This window comes from Pelophylax lessonae (assembly GCF_965119305.1).
Source record: "Pelophylax lessonae genome assembly, chromosome: 4".
Taxonomy (NCBI): domain Eukaryota; kingdom Metazoa; phylum Chordata; class Amphibia; order Anura; family Ranidae; genus Pelophylax; species Pelophylax lessonae.
Genome location: NC_138771.1, coordinates 153,225,849 through 153,246,894, shown reverse-complemented (window position 1 = coordinate 153,246,894; position 21,046 = coordinate 153,225,849). Strand labels below are relative to the sequence as shown.

The following is a 21,046-nucleotide window of genomic DNA, read 5'->3' as shown; positions in this document are numbered from 1 at the left end:
TTCTTGGTGTGCTCTGTGTATTTCTTTCAGATCTGTGCAGTAATCCAGTGTGAAATTACTGGAGCTTCCTGTAATAAAGACCAGTCACTGCTGCTCTCTCACTTTGTTCAGAGTGACTGGTCTTGTCTCCGCCCCCTCCTGTAGTTTTCTGCTGGTAGGTGGAGCGTGTTGGGCCCATGCCACAGCTCTGACCTCTCTGCACAGGCGATGTACAGCATAGCGATTGTGTCACTGCCAAATGTACAATATAATATAAAGAAAAGAAATGTAAAGTTTGTAAAGAAATTTGGTACACACAGAGTGGATTTAAATCCTTTGTGGCTATTGAGGAATATAAACAAATATAAGTTTGTGTGCTCAGAGTTCAGTTTTGAATCTAAGGCTCTATAAAGAATTACAGTATGTAGTATTGACATCTCTACTTAAAGTGATAATCATAGGTAGCAAGTTTCCAGATTTCAGCCAAAGGGTCCATCAAATATGATAGATTATTGGGTCTCCAGGTCACCAATTGGCTGACTGTAGTAACTGTATCAGTATTGCTACTCCAGTCATCCAATGACCAGAGTGGCATATGGGAACTGTAGAGGAGGAAAGTATAGGGAAGAGTTGTGGACTGGGCTCTTTCCTCTAGTTCTCCCTCTAACCAATTAGCATCGAACACATGTGTTGGCAGAGAAAAATGGCAGCTTTAGTCTTATAATGGAATGGAAGCTTGGAGTAAAGGTCAGGAAAAGAGATGAAGGGTCAGTCCTTCTTGTTGTTGTCAATGGGCATATAATGCAATGTTACTATTGCCTTTCCTTGTCTATGTACCTTGTTGTATTCCTTGAAATGTGTACAGTTGTTTCATTCACAATATGAATGTAAATCAAAGGTGTACATAGATAGTTGAGAAGAAGGATCTTGATGGAGGCAATTGGTCATTTGTACCTAAATATTGATGTAATACTACTCAACTATTGATATTTGTATTGTATGATTTTTAACAGGCAACACACCGCAATGCAGTGCACATAAAAGCCAAAAGAAGAAGGAAGTGACCTCAAAGGAAATGCAAGCAGACTAACGTTTAGAAAAACGCACTACAATTGCATGTAAATGTACAGCAAGTGAGTATATACGCACAACAAACATTTGCACTTTCTGGTGTGACTGGGCACTAAAGGATAACTAAACCCCAAAATAAAAATGTAACATATTGCAACCTATCAGTCCTTAGATGTATTAGCTGCATTCGATGTATTAGCTGCCAGAAATGCAGTGTCCTTGTCACTTCCAGTGCTCTTAACGGAAAGCATAAACAAACTTTTCTTTCCTGTTTAAACTACTAATCCAATCAGCCCTAATGTAATGGAGATTACCATAGGCAGACACTTTTGAATCCAAACTGAGTGGATACACCGGAGGAATAAATGTAGCCACCCTAGGACAGGAAGTGTGTTATTTAAAGGATTACAATGTAATAATGAAGGAAAAATGCCTAAAAAAAAGAAAATAAATGCATGCACCTCATCCAAGGGCTGGTAAGCTGGAATATGCCCAGTTTTTTTTTTTTTTTGGGGGGGGGGGGGGGTTTAGAGGCACTTTAAGGTGATCTTCAAACATTGTACCTGATCAACAGCAGCCTGGACAGAATTGATGTCAGCAGGAGTCTGGAAAAGCCTTTGGTATAGGGAGCAGATCTCTGTCAAAGAAACTCGGCAACATGCTGGTTGTGCTGGTGAATCCATGAGATCCTTTGTTTAAAGACACATACAATGAATATCCCTGTGCAAAAAGGATTATTTTACAGTATATTTACATATGCATAGCTTTTTTTATATAGCTTCTCTGAGTGGACTTATTGACCAATAAGAAGTATCCTGCTGGGTGATGCGAGTGAGGATGGATTCTCACCACGGGGCATTTTATTTTTAGGGTGGGGGGGCTTAATTAAAAAAAAATCATTTCAACAGTGTCTATGTATTTATTTACATTTTTTTTGCTGAAAGAGTAACAGGGGTACTAGGAGACCTTTATTCAAAACAGTGTTTCGAGATTCTGATCCGTTCCCTTTCTTCACACCCCCACATCCACTGGGCCAGGGATGTGAGGGTGAGACCCTTGTCCCCATCAACAGGGGGACAAGATGCCTTGCTGGAGGGGGGCCCACTGGCAAGGCACTCTTCCCCTGTTAAGGGCGTGTGGCCTGGTATGGTTCAGAATAAGAGTCTGGTATGCAATTTTTTTTATAAACAAAACAAAGGCATTCGGGAAATGTAATTTACTGGCAAATGTTTTTTTTTCTTCTAAATGTCACTTTTGGAGAGGAACATTGTACAGGTGCACCACTTTACATGCAGATTTAAAATGGATGTAAACCCCATTCGTGAAATCTGATCTGAGCAGATATATCTGTGGTGTTTACTTGTCTCTCTCCAAAGCCATAATTACTGTGTCTTTCTGCTGCCCCATTCTTCTGTTATCAGCATAACTTCTGACAAGTTCTCCGACACATAGATAGCTGGAAATTGGTGTCGGGGAGGTAACTTAGAGACAGATAGGCAGAGAGCTTGTCTATTCACAGGACAGCTCTGCACGTTTCTTCTTTCCTCTGCCTATGTGGAGGGGTGGTATGTGCCTTTCCTCCAATCAGCTCTCATACAGTGTATGCCCAGATTCCCCTCCCACTGCTTAAAAACAGGAAAAGCATTTCTAACAGGACGTTCACTTTCTAAAGAGTCTAGAAAGCTGAAGACAGCAGAAATACATGTAAAATTTATGTAGGGAGATTTGTCTCATCTCTGTGTATCATCTGAGGCTATTCACTTCACTGGGTATATGTGAGGGTTTACATCCACTTTAAGGCATTCCCCAAGCCAAATAACATTTAAAGATGGGATTGTATATTTTAATATTGTCCTTGAATGTTTAACAAAAATCCTGCTGCCTGCTAAGTGGGGATTAAAAAAAAAAAAACCCATTGATATATGTCTCTTATGACAGTGCCCTGTTTTTACCAAAAGCTTGCAAGTTGATCTTGAAAAAAGTCCAATAAAAGGCCAATAAAATACAAATAAAAACATGTATTACAGGATTCACCCCCAAAGACTTCAGTGGGGTTGGGGTGCTGTGTTCGGAGATATTCAACTGTTTAGCAAATATCCAGCTAACCAAACTTTGCTCAGTTTGCTCATCACTATAGGTCAGCAATGGCAGCCTCCATATTTTCTCAGTAAAATACAGGTTACAGTCACAGATACCAACTAGCTCTGATGTCCTGTTTCAACTGTTAATAAACTGTTACTGTAAGTTTTTCCCTGATCTTTTTATCAGTTTTAATTTATTGCACAAAAAATGCTTCTTTTTTAGTAAATTTAGGTAATATGTTAGATTGACATAGTTAGACACAATGCAAAATTTAAATAAAAAAAAACACATTTTCTTAGGATTTAAAAACAAATACTGTATAAATTTGGGTAAACACCTGGGGTATTTTACTAAAACTGCATGGTGCAAAATCTGGTCTAGCTCTACATAGAAACCAATCAGGTTTTATTGTCAAAGCCAGTGTTGGGGGTAACTAGTTACAAAGTAACTGATTACAGTAACTACATTACTTTTTTTGGTAACTAAGTAAAGTAACTAGTTACAATACTAATATTGGTAACTACACTACTTTACTAGGCTATAGGAAGTAACTACACTACTTTACTAGGCTATAGGAACACGCTTTCCTGCGTTACGCAAGCCGTGCGATACAATTGTTATTTCGAAGAATAGAGAGGGATGAAGTTTATCACTTTTTGTTGCACTTTATGTTTTATTCTGTTTTTTCAGGTTTTGTTCTCATGTTTCCCAAAGCCTGTGTTTATACAATAAACTCTATGCAGAAAGAGTGTCATGTATCTTCTTCTACACGGTCAATTATGAAAGAGGAAAGTAAAGTAATAAGTAGTGAAGTTACTTTTCAAATGCAGTAACTAGTAAAGTAATCTCATTACAATTTACAGAAGTAACTAGTAACTAGTAACTAGTTACATTTTTTGAGTATTTGAGTAACTACCCCCAACACTGGTCAAAGCTTACCTGAAGAAACTTAAGTTAGAAGCTGATTGGCTACCATGCACAGCTACACCAGATTCTGAGTGCACCAGTTTCTAAAATCTCCCCCACTGTGTACAAGTGATGTGGATGCAGGAATCCCCCCTGCCACGACACTGTATTCTGACAGTGGGGATTCCCTGCTGTCAGAATGTACTGATCAGCTTTTCATTCAAGTGGCTGCAAACCAGTGATAGAGCCACACTTTTCAGCAGATCGGTTTCAGTATAACAGGGAAGGCTACAGACAGATAGAAATTCGGACGGTCTTTGCTGAGCTGGCTGAGTTTTGGTCCATGTGTACCTAGCATAGGAGTAATCTAGTGGACTAGAGTCAATAACATTGAGTCACTATAGTGGTGATAATGTAGTGTTGGAGTCATTTTGCTTTTTGTTGCTCTCATAATATGTTAAAGTGTTTGTGTCTGGTGTGTATGGTATATATGTAGAAGATACAATAGTAAACATATTACAAAAAAACATTTCCCATATATAAAACTAGACATTAGATACTTTAAGGTATTGGTGTAATGTAACTAATATACAATTATAGCCATGTACTTACCTGTTGAAGGCACTGCATGTTTTGTATCTTGGTTGCGTATTGAAGTGTTTTTCCACATTTGCAGTTAGTGTGACATTGCGATATGTGCTGTCACAGACACTCTGCTTCTTCCATTTCATTTGTTCCTTGGTGTAATTCTTCCTATAGCTTACGTCTCTTTGTTTCTAGCTTACTTTCTCCTGGTGTCTGTCCAACTCTGTCTCTATCTTTGTCTCCACATCCTTTCTATCAGTTTCCTTATTGTACGGCTGAATTATTCATTGGTGGATCTGTTTACATGCTGAATCCCCTTTCATCATCCTGATACTCACACTATACAGAGTCTTACAGTTTAACCTTATTGATCATTATACACTGCCTGGCCAAAAAAAAAAAAAAAGTCGCCACCTGGAATTAAGTAAGCAACTAAATAAACTAATCATGCAGTAACTAAAATAATGGATAGTTACTGCATGTGCCCAAAGAATGAGGTCAGTTGAATATACTGAATGACCAGGTTATTCCATCAATGGATTTTTTTCTTCCCTGATGGCATGGGCATATTCCAAGATGACAATGCCAGGATTCATCAGGCTCAAATTGTGAAAGGGAGCATGAGGCCCAATTTTCACACATGGATTGGCCACCACAGAGTCCAGAACTTAACCCCAATGAGAATCTTTGGGATGTGCTGGAGAAGGCTTTGCACAGTGGTCTGACTCTTTCATCATCAATACAAGATTTTGGTGAAAGATTAATGCAACACTGGAGGGAAATACATTTTGTGACATTGCAGAAGCTTGTGGAAACAATGCCACAGCGAATGCGTGCCATAATCAAAGCCAACAAAATATTAGAGTGTGTGACCTTTTTTTTTGGTGGAGATTTTTTTTTTTGGCCAGGCAGTGTAAATTGCTTCTAATCATAATTCGATTGGTCTGCTGAATTGTAGAGGATAGGGACGGGGGGAGTTATGGCGCTGCAGTCATTTGTTGGTCTATTAGAACAAGAACAAAATACTTCTTTGTAAGTAAAGCACTATATTATGTTTTTGTGTTGATTAAAATGTTGTTCAAAGCAGTTTTTGCCCACATTTACATTAACCTGCTGTATTTGGTTTGTTTCACACTAGATGCAGTGACTGGCTTTTTCTGCACCTGATTAATGCCAATCAAGGTAAGAGCACAGTGCATAGTGATAAATTAACAATAAAGTAAAAAAAAAAAAAAAAAAGATAGACAGTGCTGAGCATTGTAAGGCAAGGCACTGGCCCCACTGCCAGCGCAGAGCAGGGACCAGCCTGCATAATAAAATGGACAGTCTTAAGTGGGGTACACACTATGAGAAAATTGGACGTAAGGTCATTTGATTTTCCACGAAGTTGTCTATCATGATGTAGCTGATGATGGTAATAACTTGCACGAAAATTCACGAATTGAAAAAACAAACGTTTTTTTCCTGTGTACGATTATGTTTGTTGTCACCTTCTTCTGAGTCGTTCTTTGCTTCTGATCATGCGCATTGTTCTCTTTTCAATTATTCTCGTACGATTACAGTACAAATTAAGCAAAAATCAGACATTGTGTTCAAATACGATAAAAATTTTCTAGCTTGCACCTTCGTTTTTTTCGTCTGAACAGTTGGAATCGGCTGTCAAAAGCACTATACTAACAATCAGATGATCGACCGATTGTTCCTTATACTGAAATTTTCTTCCTGTTTTGCTACAGTGTGTACCCAGCTTTAGTGTGTGGTAAAAGAAGGTCTCTGGGAAGTATAAGCAAACCAAAAAGTACTCCTGCTTTTAAATGTAGTATCTAATATACCTTGTTCACACAGACATTTATATTCTCTAAACGCAGATTAATTTTTATGTTCTATAAATCCTTCGTTTTTAATTGGCTCCTGTCTAAATTGGCCCTAGTACGTGTTTGTATGAATGTGAGTTAGGGACCTTAGATTGTAAGCTCCTTGACTGATTTGAATATACAATACAGTGCAAAGTGCTGAGTACATTGATGGCGCTATATAGGTACCTGTAATAAATAAATATAAACTCATGTATGCCATGTACAGTGTGAATGAGGCCATAGGCTGTAGAGGACCCAGTGATGGAGGGATCATCCTGTTTGAGCTCTGCTCTTTCCCTTCAGCAGGAACCATTTGACTGCATAATAAATTATTATTGGTCACGGTACCAGCAATTGAGGGGAATCTGACATGACATCTTTTACCCCCCAAGAGAAGTATTTAACCCAATTTATTTCTTCCTTTTTATACATCCCGGCAAGGCTGTTCACTTTAAAATTTGAGTATAAGTCAAGTTAAATCCTGCCTTTTATACCAGCAAAGTCCACCCTCTAGTCCAGGGATCCTCAAACTACGACCCTCCAGCTGTTGTGGAACTACACTTCCAATGAGGCATTGTAAAACTCTGACATTCTCAGAAATGACTAGGCATGATGGGAATTGAAGTTCCGGAACAACTGAAGGGCCATAGTTTGAAGACCCCTGTTCTAGTCTATAGGCTCAATTTGGAAAGCTTTAACACAAGGATAAAAATGTTTATTTTCAGTCATGTGGCATACATTTTAAATCTCATTAGACTGAAAATAGCCATCACTTTTTATTAGAAGGATTCTTATCCTGGTTTGTTATCTTTATGAACCGAGCCCTACACATGTGGTAACTGCAAAAACCTAGATAGTGAAAAGGACGGAACAACTTCACTAGATAATGTAAGTTGAATTTGTTCACGTCTGTCACTATTAAAGTGTCGCCAGTGACAGCAAATTATCAAATGATTCACTTATAACTATAGTATATCATAAAGCTTCTGCATTGGATATTGTCCACTTCCCGACTGCCTAACTGTAAATATACGTCATGTTAAATACTTTAAATACATCAAGTTAAATACTAGTACCTTAAATACTGGGGTTATGGCAGCAGCTAGATGCCATAACCCCGGTATCTTTTTTCATTAGGCGGCCGACTTTCCAATAAAAGTGATCCCAGCAGCATTCGCCAGCAGCATCACTTTTATAGGCGGTAGGAGAGGTGCCCTCCCGCCACTTCCCGGTAGTTTTTGAGCTTAGAGGAGCCATCCGTTAAGCCTGGAAATGATCTGGTGTGGCCTATCACTGAGCAGGAAGACAATGAGAGCAAGATGGCCCCCACTTGGCTCTATGCCCTTGGAGGACCGGGGAGGTCACTTTTCGGTTCTTGGGCATAAACAAGGGATTTTTTTCCTCATAAAGTCAAAATATGTTATATGTTTTTTTTTTTCTTTTGCTTGTAAAGTTTAATGACCCAAGATCTTTCAATAAAGAGGACCTGGTATGCTTATTTCTTTATAAGGGATGTTGACATTCTTTGTAATAGGAATAAAAGTGATTTAAAAAAAATAATAAATAAAGGGACAGTGTAAAAATAAAAAATAAAAAGTAAAATAAATAAGGAAAAAAAATTTAATTGCCCCATCCCTACATGCTCGCGAGCAGAAGCGAAAACATATGCAAGTCGATCCCTGCATATGTAAACGTTCAAACCATACATTATTAGGTATTATAGCAATCGTTAGAGTAAGAGCAATATTTTTTGTGCAAGACCTCCTCTGTAACTCTAAACAGGTAACCCGTAAAATATTTTAAAGCCTCCTCTATGGAGATTTTTAGATACCATAGTTTGTTGCAATTCCACAAGCGTGCGCAATTTTAAAGCATGACTATGTATCTATTTACTTGGCATAACATCATCTTTTACATTATATGGAAAAATTGGGGTAACTATTGTGTTTTGTTTTTAAATTCATTAAAGTTTATTTTTTCCAAATGTATTGTTTGGGGGTTCTAAGTAATTTTCTGGCAAAAAAATACTGATTTTAACTTGTAAATAACAAATGTCAAAAAAGGCCTGGTCTTCAAGTAGTTAAGATAATCTAGTATAAACTTTGATCACATGTCATCACAACCTAATAAGCAGAAAAATTGCTATAAAAACTGTACATATTTTGAAATGACCAGAAGCTGTCACAGTTTTCAGTTGTTAATGGTGTCATAGTAGGCTTCCAAGATTATGTCAGAATGTTTATACTGCTCTGATAAACAGTGTCTATTTATGCAAATAAGCAAGGATCTACAATTAGGGAGATTCTTAACTTATTTCTATAAATCAACAAAAACTCAAGATCGTTTATTGGTGCTAATCTGAACATAAGAGGAATATAATTTTGTGCAAAAATATATATATATTTTTAAATAAAATCAGTGCAGAATAATGTCAAAAATATAATGGTAATAAACACGAAATGCGGAACAAAATGCAATAATATGTATCGCACAGGTAATGTGAGAAATGCAATCAAAGGATATTATTACAGAATATCAAAGTAACCAAAACCCATAACTTCTGGAATGTGATTAATAGCTTCTCATGAGCTCAAAAAATATGGAAACAAAAGATGACAGATTTGACACGTGACCTCTCGTGGCCAACAGATGTTCACAACTTTGACTCAACGTTTAAGAATGCATGGACAAAAATTGTTACATCATGCACCAAGACTTGCTAGAAGTCCAGATAGAAGTTTATTTTACCAAAAACTATTAAGTTAATTTATTTTAAGAATACATCACAACTGCACCATTTACTATGGACTGAAATAAGCCTCAAGGGGATATATTACATACATGTATAAATTTCCAAGATTAAAAAAATAGACCAGTTATACTGCAGTTAGAATGATTTAAAAATTCAAATCTTGATGCTATAAAAATAATAATGGTTTAGTCAGATGTATATGGCAAGCAAATTGCCTATAGAAAATATAGAAATGTATACTTTACCAAAAACTTCTATGTCTGTTGCCTGGGATGTCACGTTTGAATAGCCTGCCTTAGCTTCAAATGTCTCCCATCAGTGTGTCAGAACCTCATCCGAGCATTTTACTTCCTTCTTGATCTCTTTCAGTCCCCCCTCTCTCTGACTTACATTAAATTTTTATCCTATGGAAATGTGGACGTGGTTTTTTTTTTTCCACATACCTCATCTGACCATCACCCAAAAAGGGGGCACTCTTTGCCTGTATAAAAGTTTGGGAAATTGAATTTAATTCAACTATTTTCTCAAAGATAACCTTCTGACCTAAGCCTTGGAGAAAAACTTAATTTCCGGTATGTTATCTATTATGCCAACTTCCTGTCATGAGTACCATCTACCTTTAAATATATGTTGCCTGGATAGGGTTTGAAACCACTGCAATTAACATTCCTTGTAAGTGAAGCAACTTAAAAAAAATGTAATCCATATACCACTTACTTCTATATATTTAAAGCTTATACCTTCTATATCAATGATAATACACATATAATTCAAGGAGTACCTCTGCCCAATATATAATGAATATGGGTTGAATATTATAAAAGTAAATATATATAAAACATTCCCAGAACTTATTTAATTAAGTAGGTCTATGTATATGCTTCATATAATACGATATAATAATATTGTGGCTAATACAATTACTACAAATAATAATAATGTTTCATCAAGCAGATTTTTAAATGAGCCCTTAAAAAAAATTAGACATTCTGATCTCTTGTTCATTGTTGTCGAGACAAGAATGACATCACTCTCATTATAACCCAGCCTGGCACCATGGCTAGTCCTTATCTTGGCGTGTTGTCTAGGCCCCTTTCATTTTTTGGCTTGAGAAAGTCTTTGCTAAGACTCTAAGATTTTTTGTAAGAATCTTTACCCAAGGACAATGAACTTACATTCACCTCATGACAAAATGGCTGCCAGGATGCCCCTACAACAATATGTATAAAATAATATGATTCCTTTTTAGCCCCAATAATTCTGACAGTTTTATAGTTCCTAAAAGACAACAGCTGCCCAGTGGTTCATCTCTCTTTCCAAATTACTAATAAGGACTCCAGTAGTGGACACTGTTAATTCGTATTTAGTGACATATAGTCCTTGCAAGATATCTCCAACAAACTGACTTGCGCTGGTTGATTGAGCAACTACATGTTATAGGTACATGTAACTGTGGTCTATTAAAGGAGTAGTCTGAAGCAAACTTTTTCTGGGGGAAATAGAGCATCACACAAAGTTATAACACATTTAAATATACTCACGTTTTCCTTATGGTCTTCTTCCTGGTCTTCTCCTCGACTTTCTCTCCGGCAGGAAGCTGGGTCTTTTCATGACGCTCGACTTCTTTCTTTGCCCAGTGACTCATCGATTCCCAGGAGTCACTGCGGGCTGCGCCGGCCTCCTCACCGGAGTCGAATACTCCCCCTTAGCTAATTTATTCATATATGCGCTGAGCTGAGCTGTCATTGGCTCAGCTCAGCAAATGACACACGCAGAGGCGGCCGAAAGCTCATTGGAGCTCGGCAAGCCAATAGAATAGGACGTTTTTTAAGAGGCGGGGATAGGGAAATAGGTTCGAGAGAAGGGGGCGTGTAATATTATAATTTAGGGAGGGGACTGAGCAGAGGAGTCACAGGGGGAGGGCAGGAGATTACAGGAAGAGATGAGTGGGCATGCTGGGAGAGGTAGTTTTATCATGGCTGCCATAGAAGAAAACCAGGAAGTGCTGAAAACTTCGGGAGGGAATAAAAGAATAACCGCTGGGCCGATTTTCTTAAAAGTGGCGACATTGAAAAGGTATTTCAATTGGCTAAATTCTGGCATTTTGTGGAATGGGGCTTCAGACTACGCCTTTAATGTAATGTTATGCACTTAAAGCTGAAAATATGTGTTGATCATACAATTTAGAGCAGCCTTTATCAGCCTTTTCATCCTGGAAGAATTGAGAGTCAGTGGTGGTCAGTGTAGCATGCTACCTTTACACACAGACAAAACAAATGGTGGTCAGTGGTTAGTGAGGAGAACACTACCCTTACATGCAGACAAAAAGGTAATTGTTTACATATCAAAAAGAGGAAAATGAGATTCACTATACTAATCATTTAACAAGGAACCTATAGCATCCTGTGAAGGAAACCCTAGTTCAAAAAGGCAGATCTAGAATTAGATTGTAAATCAATGGCTGAGAAGGATTTGGGTGTATGGGTGGATCATAGACTTAATCACAATGCAATTTGCAGTTTCAAGAGTGGTGAAGATATTTTATTGTATTAAAAGGCATAGACTTGACCCTGCAGGAATGAATCTATCAACCCTATTCGTGAAACCTTGACCTCTCTCTCACTGTTGAAAACCCTCTCTCTGTGTCACTATCTTTCTTCCATTTATACTACACTAAATTCACTTACCATTACCACCACTTAATTATTTTTGTTATTGCTGCAAAATAGAGGTTGACAATACAATATGACAATATGGGTAATAGCCTCCTTTAACGTCTCACAACATTCATTGACTGTACTTCAAGGCAGATAAGATATTATTGCACCATATTTTCTATTCTACACCTATACAACACCTATTACACCTATACAAGGCTTACAAAGTTGAAACTACTTTGTAAAAAAGCACCAAACACATTTCAGCACAATTGTCCAACCTATGTTTTCAAAAAGTTTCCTCTTTTTTCTGTCAATATTATGTGGCATGAGATTGGATACTCGTCCTCAATATCTAATACAATTAGAGCAAGGAGAAAAAAGACATAGGAGTTTATTTTCTAAATCTAAATAGGCTGTTAATGTTAAAGGAATTTGCCCAGGAGCTTAGAGCAGCATTTCTCAACCCTTGTACCCCAGAGGAAGCCTTAAATAAATTTACAGGTCTCAGGGAACCCTTGCTTAAATAAATTCATCATGGTTCATAGTAAAAATGCCCCTACATTAATAGTCAGTGGGAAGAACGCCCCCTCACAGTTGTGATCAGAATGTCACCCTTTCAGACAGCTAAAAAAAATGTTTTATGCTAAAGCTCATTGGTGTCATGCTGCTGGTTCTGCCGAGTGGCCATTGATCTGGAACTATGCTGGCACTGTCAGATAAAAGACCAGCCACAGCTCAAGAAACCCCTAACAACCTCTAGAGGAACCCTGATTGACAATGACTGGTATAGAGGATGTGGTGAAGTTTCACTTTGTAAAGAATACTCAAACAAGTGCAAGGAAAATTAAAAAATAGAATTTTTGTTGCACACAATTGGAATTGGAAGAACAATTGGAAGAACAAGATGGAAATCAGCAGAGCTTCACCTCATTCATTATTCTCTGGCGCAAATTCTATTTCAAAGTGAATCTTCCCTTACAAAGTAAACAGTATATTTGCCTTGTATATTTACCTGTAGTTACATCACTGTGTGTGTGCTGCTACTGTATGTACAGTATTTAGTTAACAATGTGAGTGGTGCTATGGCTGTAGCTATACCACTGTGCGTGATGTTACAGCTGTAATTACAAAAGGCTCTGTGCTGCTTTGGGTGTAGTTACACCACTGGCTGCTGCTTTGGGTATAGTTACACCACACTGTGTGCTGCTACAACTATATTTTTACCTATGTGTATGCTGCTGCTATTGTAGTTACATCATTGTGAACTTTGTCAGCATTATACTTACAGCACATTGTGTGTCTCTAGGATTGTAGTTAATAACACCACACTGTGTGCTGCTATGGTTGTAGTTAGTTACACCACACTGTGTGCTGTAGGACTGTAATTATAACACTCTTTGTGCTTTTACAGCTATAAGTATTCCACCGTTCATTAATACAAGTTGTGCAGAATGAACACTGATGTACAGAAGAGGTAATAGAATTTTAAGGGTAAATATTCACAACATTTAGGAATAAAATAAAACCAATACAGCACTTGTTAAACAGAACAAAAACCATCTTTATTATTTTTGAATATGGAACAATAAATACAAATGTCATTTTCTTCTGAATACAAAGTCATAAAAAAAGGAGGATATATAAATATGGCAATCTATACGTATAAAAAAACAGTGGTTTTTGACAAAATTAATCTCTATTAGTGATCGAAACTCCAAGTCCATCAGCACCTCATAGAGGATTGGAAATATATGTGCTAACTCGAAAATTTTAAGGCAGTAGGTCTGTGTGCTACTAATGCATACATACAGTTTGAGGTGAGAAGGCAACAAATAATGTGAGTGTACGTGTTATCTAAGGCACAAGGCATTGTAACTAGATTTACTGTAGCTAGTCTGCTGGCAGAATCCAGTGCAGCAACAGAAAATAAATAAAAAATGTAACATATTTCAGGGAATGTAAAGTATAGTGATTATGTGCAAAGTGCATTAGTCCACAGATTTCAGTGCATTGTTAGTCGAATTAGACAAATAATGAAATCTGATTGTTTTTTATTGCCATTTTGCATAATTTAAATAAGCCTAATAATCTTTGTAGTCATGAATTTTTTTTTTTTTTTTTTTTTTTTTTAGTATGATGAGTATTGCATGTTAATTCTACTAATGCATTTTTTAGAAGCCACTGCTTTTATTACAGTTTGGCCCTAAAAGACACCAGTCATGATGAGTAATAATCAAAATGAGGAAAACTAGACTAAAAATGAAATGTGGTCAGTAGGTGGCCATGGCTGACCTGGGAGCAGATCACAGCTTGGTCACAACCTGAGTTAAGCCAGCCAGTGTGGACAGGAACTAAACTGAAAATTAATCCAGTTTTATAATCTAGTGACATGGCTACTGCTTGAATTGTCATCTAGGGGCACTTTATTTTTGGGTGGAGTGGACAAGTTAATAAATTAATTGTACCTAAATAAACATTTGTATCCAAAGCACCACAAATGCTCAGCACAGCCCACATAGATCAACACAAGGAAATAAGCGGTACAAGACGCTGACATAAATGTAAATTTAACTCTGAAACCTTCTGCTTTTTCAGTAAGCGTCCTGTTATGTACTGTATTTTAAGATGTATAAATAGAAGAGTTAAAAACAGGGAAAATGTTTTCTGTGGCCACCACATTGTGCTGTATGATGGTGTTGAGATTACCGTTTACAAGACCATTTTCTATGGTTAGGATAGTAATGGGAAAAAAGACCATATGGCTGGTTACAGTAATCATGGAAAATGATTTACTCTTCTTGCCCTACACTAGTGGCAATATATGACAGACTGTAGCATAAATGGTTATACTCCAATACTGTGAAGGCACGAAGCAGTACTACAGTCTAGATTATTTGGGCAGGCCAGAAAACCCCCACTACACTGAGCTAGGCCTGCTTATATATTCAACCATAATTAAAAAGAATTCCCTTACAGGTTTTTTGATGGGAGAATTTATAACTGTGGTATTATTTGAACTGTCCAGAAAAAAAACATTCACCTTTGTTTATTAACATATTCACCTACATTTATGAAAAGTACAGATTTCATCTGTCAGCAGACACTAATGTCCCAGCATGTGAAACAAGTCAAAACAGATAAACTGATGGGACAAAAGAAAAGGATGTATAATACATGCAGTTTGTTTTATTATTTAATTCATGAGTTGTCAATTTAGGTAAACTGAACTGCAAGGTAAATTTGATATATTCTCCCTATTTGTAAGGAATAAAGACTCAATTTGGTTTAATTTTTGTACAGTATAAGAGATGGAATCATAGTGTGTTCTGATAATGCAATCAGTCACAATCAATGCTGTTTTACTAAATCACTAATTAATTTTCATTCAGAAATATATAGAGAATGAATCTTCTTTTCATTAAAAGTCTTTATGACTACTGGTGTCTCCTCCATGTTTTCCATTGTAGACATTTCAGTAATTGTTGGTGGCTAATTATGTGGCTATGCTGCTGAATGGGGAAGTTGAACATTAAATGCACTTTGAAAAACAGGAGAAAAAAAATAAGACATAGTTCATATTGAAGGTCATTATTGTGATGATGAAAACATGTGAATTACGCTTTTTACTGTGCAGGAAAGGAAAGCTTGTGTGTTCACCAAGCTGATTAAAATACTTCTTTCACACATACATGTTCATGCTGGAAGTGTGCATGCTTTTTAAATTCAGAGGTTTCCATGAATAATCTTCGGGCATGATTCGGGTGGAATGCAGTGAGATTCATGTTCGACCAGCCCAGCTGGACATTGACAGCCAGGAACACATGGCTTAAAACAGTGAGACTCCAGGACTCCAAGGGGAACATCTTTATTGAAGCATGTCTTGGGACAGGGAGGGCCACATTCATCGAACACGTAACCTCTGTCATGTGGACAGCCAACAGCTGTTAGACAAAAAAAAAAACAAGAGTAGATAATACATCACACTACAGATATGAGATATCTTTATTTAAAAAGCACAAGCAAATTCACATTGTGGAAATCATCAACCATGGTTGTCTGCAAAATGGCTTCTGGAATTGTAGATGTTTTCAGACCATGTTATGGGTCCCATATAAGTGAACTGCATCCTATACCTGCAGCAATAAAGTCAGTAATGCAGCACTACACAGTAGCCATTATGAACAAGTCTTGCATACCTATACAAATCTATGAGAATGTAAATGAAACAGGTCATAGGGAGATCAACTGCAGGTCAAATGCACCTAAAAATGGATTCTAAATTATGCCAGAAACATATCAAACAGATGCCAAATGGATGCCATGAACACAAGCCCAGATTTCATTCACATAAGCCTGAAAGCTCATTGTTCAATAGGCACAATCTACAAAGTGTTTGTCATGGCATTTTGGCTGCAATACCTATGGCAGCTGGCCTTGCTCACTTTACTGTTAATTCAACCCTGATTGGTATGTCCTTTACCCCTTTTCTTACCAGAACAAAATTCAAAGTTATGCACTTAAAGTTTGTTAAAGGGTGTTCTGATGTAAGTAAAAAATGGTTGAAAAAGGTTTTTAGGTTGAAAATAAAACTCTACTTTATTAAAAAAAAATTGTACACTAAACATGTTGTAATTTGAATTTATTGAAATTATTTTTACATTTCGCGATTTAGCCAGTCATTATTTTTTTAAACTGTATGCACTGTCTTTATATTATTTCTGCTATATTACAGAGCTGATTTGCAAAAAAAAACCTGAATATTGCATATTTGTAACCATGGCAACACTGGGTGTTGTACAGAAAATACTGAGATATCTCATTCCCTTTTTAGTTTATGAGCTCACTTTTCCTCCCAGATAAATGCAAAGGTTAAAATTGCAAAAATGAATGCAGCAGAAAATTCATCATTTTTGTTTTTAACTGCAACACATAATCTCAAAGTTTAGGCCCCTTTCAAAAAGAGTGGACTCCGTCAAGCGGATCCATCTGCTAAGTGGGGAATCTCTCCACTGATCCCCACTGAGCAGGCAGATTGCAGGTCCGTGTCTGCTTCGCTATGCGCGAAAAACTGACAGGTGGACCCCATCGGTCCGTCAGTGTGAAAGGGGCCTAAGGACACTGAAGGCTGGTTCTCCCAGTTAACCCTTTCGATGCCAGAGCTGTTTTTGCATTTTTTTATTTTAAAAATCATTGTAGGCCTAAAGATTACATAAAACCCCCAAAACATGATATATTTTCTGAAACAGACACCTTAGAGCAGGGGTGTCAAACTCAATTTCATTGTGGGCTGCATCAACATTAGGGTTGTCCTTAAAGGGCCGGTTGTATCTGTAAGACTATGCAACCACTTAGATACTTAGAAGTATGCAGTGTACAGAGTGTAGAGTTCACGAGTGTGCTACATACAGATTGCAGAGTTCAGGGGTGCGCTATGTACAGACTGCGGGGTTGAGGAGTGTATGACATACAGATGCAGGGTTTATGGGTGCGCTATGTACAGAGTGCGGAGATAAGAAGTATGTAGTGTGCAGAGTTCAGGAGTGTGCGGAGTACAGACTGCCCCCACCCCCCAAAAAAGCTTCTTTACATCTCATATGCCTGGCTCTAGTTCCTCCCGGCAGTATAGGTGGTCTCTTCTCACTTGAAGGAAGATCATTTGTCGGCACTGCTGTGCGTGCATGCAGGGTGGGCAGGGATCTGCAAGAGCCGGAGGTGGCAGAACGCAGTTCCACCATGTTCCAGCTGAAAAAAAGCCCTGGGTGGGAGGGCCACATGAAATGGCCTGGTGGGCCGGATTCGGCCCACGGGGCTTGTGTTTGACACCTGTGCCTTAGAGAATAAAAAAGTCGCAGTTCTAATTTTGTATGTCAAACGATATAAGCTCAATGGTTTAGGAAACACATTTCAGTAAAAATTACACTAAAGTTAATTTTGAGGCACAAAAAACAATAAATTAACAATTGTTTTTGCTAAAATATAAAAGATGATGTTAAACCAAGTAAACAGATGCCCAAATCATCAAACCTTAAAATTGCGTGCACCGGTTGAACAGCGACAAACTTCAGTATATTTTCCATAGGCAAAGATTTGAAATCTCCTACAGTATATAGTTAAAAGCACCTCATCAGTTTGGAGTTAACTGTAAATACATTGCCTAGAAGTTTTGCTCTCACTCCGGCATGTAAAGCGATATGTAACATGTGTAAGGTAATCAATATTTTCATGTGTAGGCGCCCCCGACGCACGCATTGACATTTGTATGTGCGTTTAAACCCATCGATTTCACTCCTGCAATAATGCGGTGAGCATCCAATGATTTTCACCTCCTAGTCCGGATGTGGGGGTTGCTAATAAGGAGTTTTTTTTTTAGACAGGTTGCTGAGGGGACCCAAATGGCCTACAGGTGATACAATAAAATGAATGATTATTTTACAAACTTGCACAGATTTCTAATATTTACAAGGCCCACTTGACTGCATAGGCTATTTTCTGGAAAGGTAAACTTAGAAGAAGGAAACCCCCTATGGGACTCACCACTGCCAGAATACATTGATCAGCAGCTGTAGCCACTGATCGAGAAAAGCTTTCCAATATTCCCAATTGATTAACGATTGACTTCTGTTAAACAGGGACATGGGTCAAAATTAAATTGATCCCTCCTGAACTAGCTGAATTTGAAGCTTTCTAATAACACTTTACAATGTTACACTCAAGCAGGAATCACAGTGTCGGGCCCTTGTTTTCATACCAAGACTTTAGCTGTCCATCTGATAGGAGTTCTCAGTTATTTTTATCTGGGGAAGTTTTATGTATTCTTTTAAACCATCCTCAAGGCTTAAATTAAGTCCTCTAGGATGTTAATATGTTGTAAAGATTCTTAATAAAATAATGCAGAATTAAAAATAATTCTTCTCTCTTTATTTTATGGAGACACAAATAATTTTTCCTTCAAAACTGCACAATTTTCACAAAAATATATTACCAAGATAAGATTCCACAGATAACATTGTACTTACCGCATAGTGCTGGAGACCTCCACTGCAACACAACTCCAGCCTCCCTGCACTCTGATGCGTATGCTTCCAGAGCATCACACAGACACTCATCTCCTGCTCCGCATGCGCACAGATCATATACACATGAAGCAAAGAACATCTCTGGTGGAACCACTCTGTGACATGCCTCAAACACGCTGGACTTTAGTAATTTGCAACGACCATTGGCTTCTTTCCTAGCACGATATCCAGCCTGTTTACAAGGGTCCACATCTTGCCCATCCCAGCACCCACCTGAGGAGTCGTTACTGCTTTGTACCTGTGTAAAAACATTTATATCATAAAACTGATCAGAAATTTAATTTTGCATGCAGATATGCAGATCATCATAACAGTATAACTACATATTATAGAGGTTTTCAAAATTTACAAAACCATCAAAGGATAAAGAGCATTAGAAATGAATAGCTAGAGAATGCTACTTGTCACACTACAGCATTTTCATCACCTTCCAACTGTTTCCAAAGGCGGCCTCAGATAGAAGGATCTGACCCCTTCGATCACGGAAATCATCTTGAGGATAATTGTTGAAATTTCCACAAAGCCCACATAGATGATCACGATATGTTCCTGGGACGCTGACTTCAAGATGAGATCGTCCATTCCATTGTACCTGGAGGGTATAAATACAGTGGAAAAGCAGAAAAATTAAAACAAGGTGGCAGACTGGCAGATCATTACAAATAAAAAAATATTTTTTTTATCATCCATTGAAACACATAGCTTGGTGATAATAAGTGAGTAAAATTTCACCATCTTCCTCCACCTTAAATCCTTGCGTCACACCTTCCCATGTCTCAGCAATGTCGGACAAACCTCTTTTTTCCATTCAAGGATTGCTGTCCCGGGAGTTGAGGGGTTTCCATTCTCTGAACCAAAAGTTTTTGTTCAAAACTGTTTGCAGATGCAAAATCAAAAGCAGGAATTCTTCCCATCTAGGAATTAATACAAATTCAATTAGAATATCTCCATATGCAACTTTTGAGGAGGTGCATTGAGAGCTTTATTCAGTGTGAACCCTTGAGTACTAATTCTGAACTTTGAGAGTTATCTCTGCATATATCACATTGCTTGAAGTTCTTGAGCCTTTTCCTGGATACCCTTCATGGCTAAGGCCTTTTTGTCTCACAAGAAGTTGACAAAGCTGCAGAATCATGTTCAGTAACTTCAATAGCAATGTCGGTCTTCCCTGCAGAGCAGTATGCAAGTGCTAGGATTGATGGAATCCACTTTTGAATCAGTTGCATTTGCTCGTTTTCACTTCAGAACTTTGTAATGGTGTGGGACACATACAGCCCTTCTCTTGAAAAGAAGATCTCATTACATTTTCAAACCAAGATATCTCGATCATGATGGCTTCCGTTCCCGGCATTGTTGGAGGGTAAGTTTTTATTGTTTCTCTTAGATTGAAAGAGTGTCCCGATTGTAGCACCCTACAGGTAGGTGCTAGGTAAAGATATAGTGGGCCTTGTCTGCTTAACAGCAGGACTGTGATTTAATAGTTAGGGTGTCATGGTTTCCATGTGTGCCTGCTGAAGGGGGAGTCTCCCCACTGGATTCTGTGAGAGGCTTCTCATAGGGCGGTGGAAGAAACCCAATCAGGGGACACATCCAGGCTTGTAACTACCCCAGGAGGCAGATTGTGCTGCAAAGGATTCTGGGAGTGGGTATAAGTTTGGGGGTGGCACAATGAGACAATGTCTTTGGCAGGAGCAGAGTCCCAGGAAGGAGAGTGCAGCTGTCTCTCCTCCTGTCTGAGGAAGGTGGATGTCTCAGGGTGTCGCCTGAGTGTCCAGAGCATGCTGAGTGAGCTGAGGGGATCCGGTGTGCCGAGAGCCTGTGGAGAGAGAGAGGGGTCCAGTCCCAGGAAAGCATACACAGGTCGTGAGTACTGAGGATTGCCCCTGGGGGTCTGCCTGAAGTTAGAGGGGAACGCTCCGGAAGAGGTTCTGGGATCCAGTGCCAGCTAGCTGTAAAGGGGGTACCTAGGTTGAGGACCCTGAAGCTACAGAGGGGATACATAGTCAGTGGACCCTGAAGAGTTCCAGTTAAAGGGGGCACCTGTAGTTGGGCCCTGAACTGTACAGAGTGTGTCAGTTG

General features: G+C 38.3%; 2 protein-coding genes across 3 annotated transcripts in view; both read right to left on the bottom strand.

Moving 5' to 3' along the window:
• LOC309552567 (uncharacterized protein) overlaps nucleotides 1–4,781 on the bottom strand; it is a 113,776-nt gene extending 108,995 nt beyond the window's left edge. Inside the window, exons 1-2 of the mRNA XM_082253517.1 lie at nucleotides 4,651–4,781; nucleotides 1,614–1,739 (exon numbers count right to left, since the gene is read on the bottom strand). Coding sequence (XP_082109643.1) covers nucleotides 1,614–1,739; nucleotides 4,651–4,668 — 144 coding nt within the window. The 5' untranslated portion in view covers nucleotides 4,669–4,781. The remainder of the gene's footprint in view (nucleotides 1–1,613; nucleotides 1,740–4,650) is intronic.
• Nucleotides 4,782–14,890: 10,109 nt separating this feature from the next.
• Nucleotides 14,891–21,046, bottom strand: part of KCP (kielin cysteine rich BMP regulator) — a 176,798-nt gene continuing 170,642 nt past the window's right edge. For both annotated transcript variants that reach the window (XM_082252857.1, XM_082252858.1), the window contains 3 exons: nucleotides 19,395–19,559; nucleotides 18,908–19,205; nucleotides 14,891–15,832 (listed from right to left, as the gene is read on the bottom strand). In XM_082252857.1, coding sequence (XP_082108983.1) covers nucleotides 15,615–15,832; nucleotides 18,908–19,205; nucleotides 19,395–19,559 — 681 coding nt within the window. In that variant the 3' untranslated portion in view covers nucleotides 14,891–15,614. The remainder of the gene's footprint in view (nucleotides 15,833–18,907; nucleotides 19,206–19,394; nucleotides 19,560–21,046) is intronic.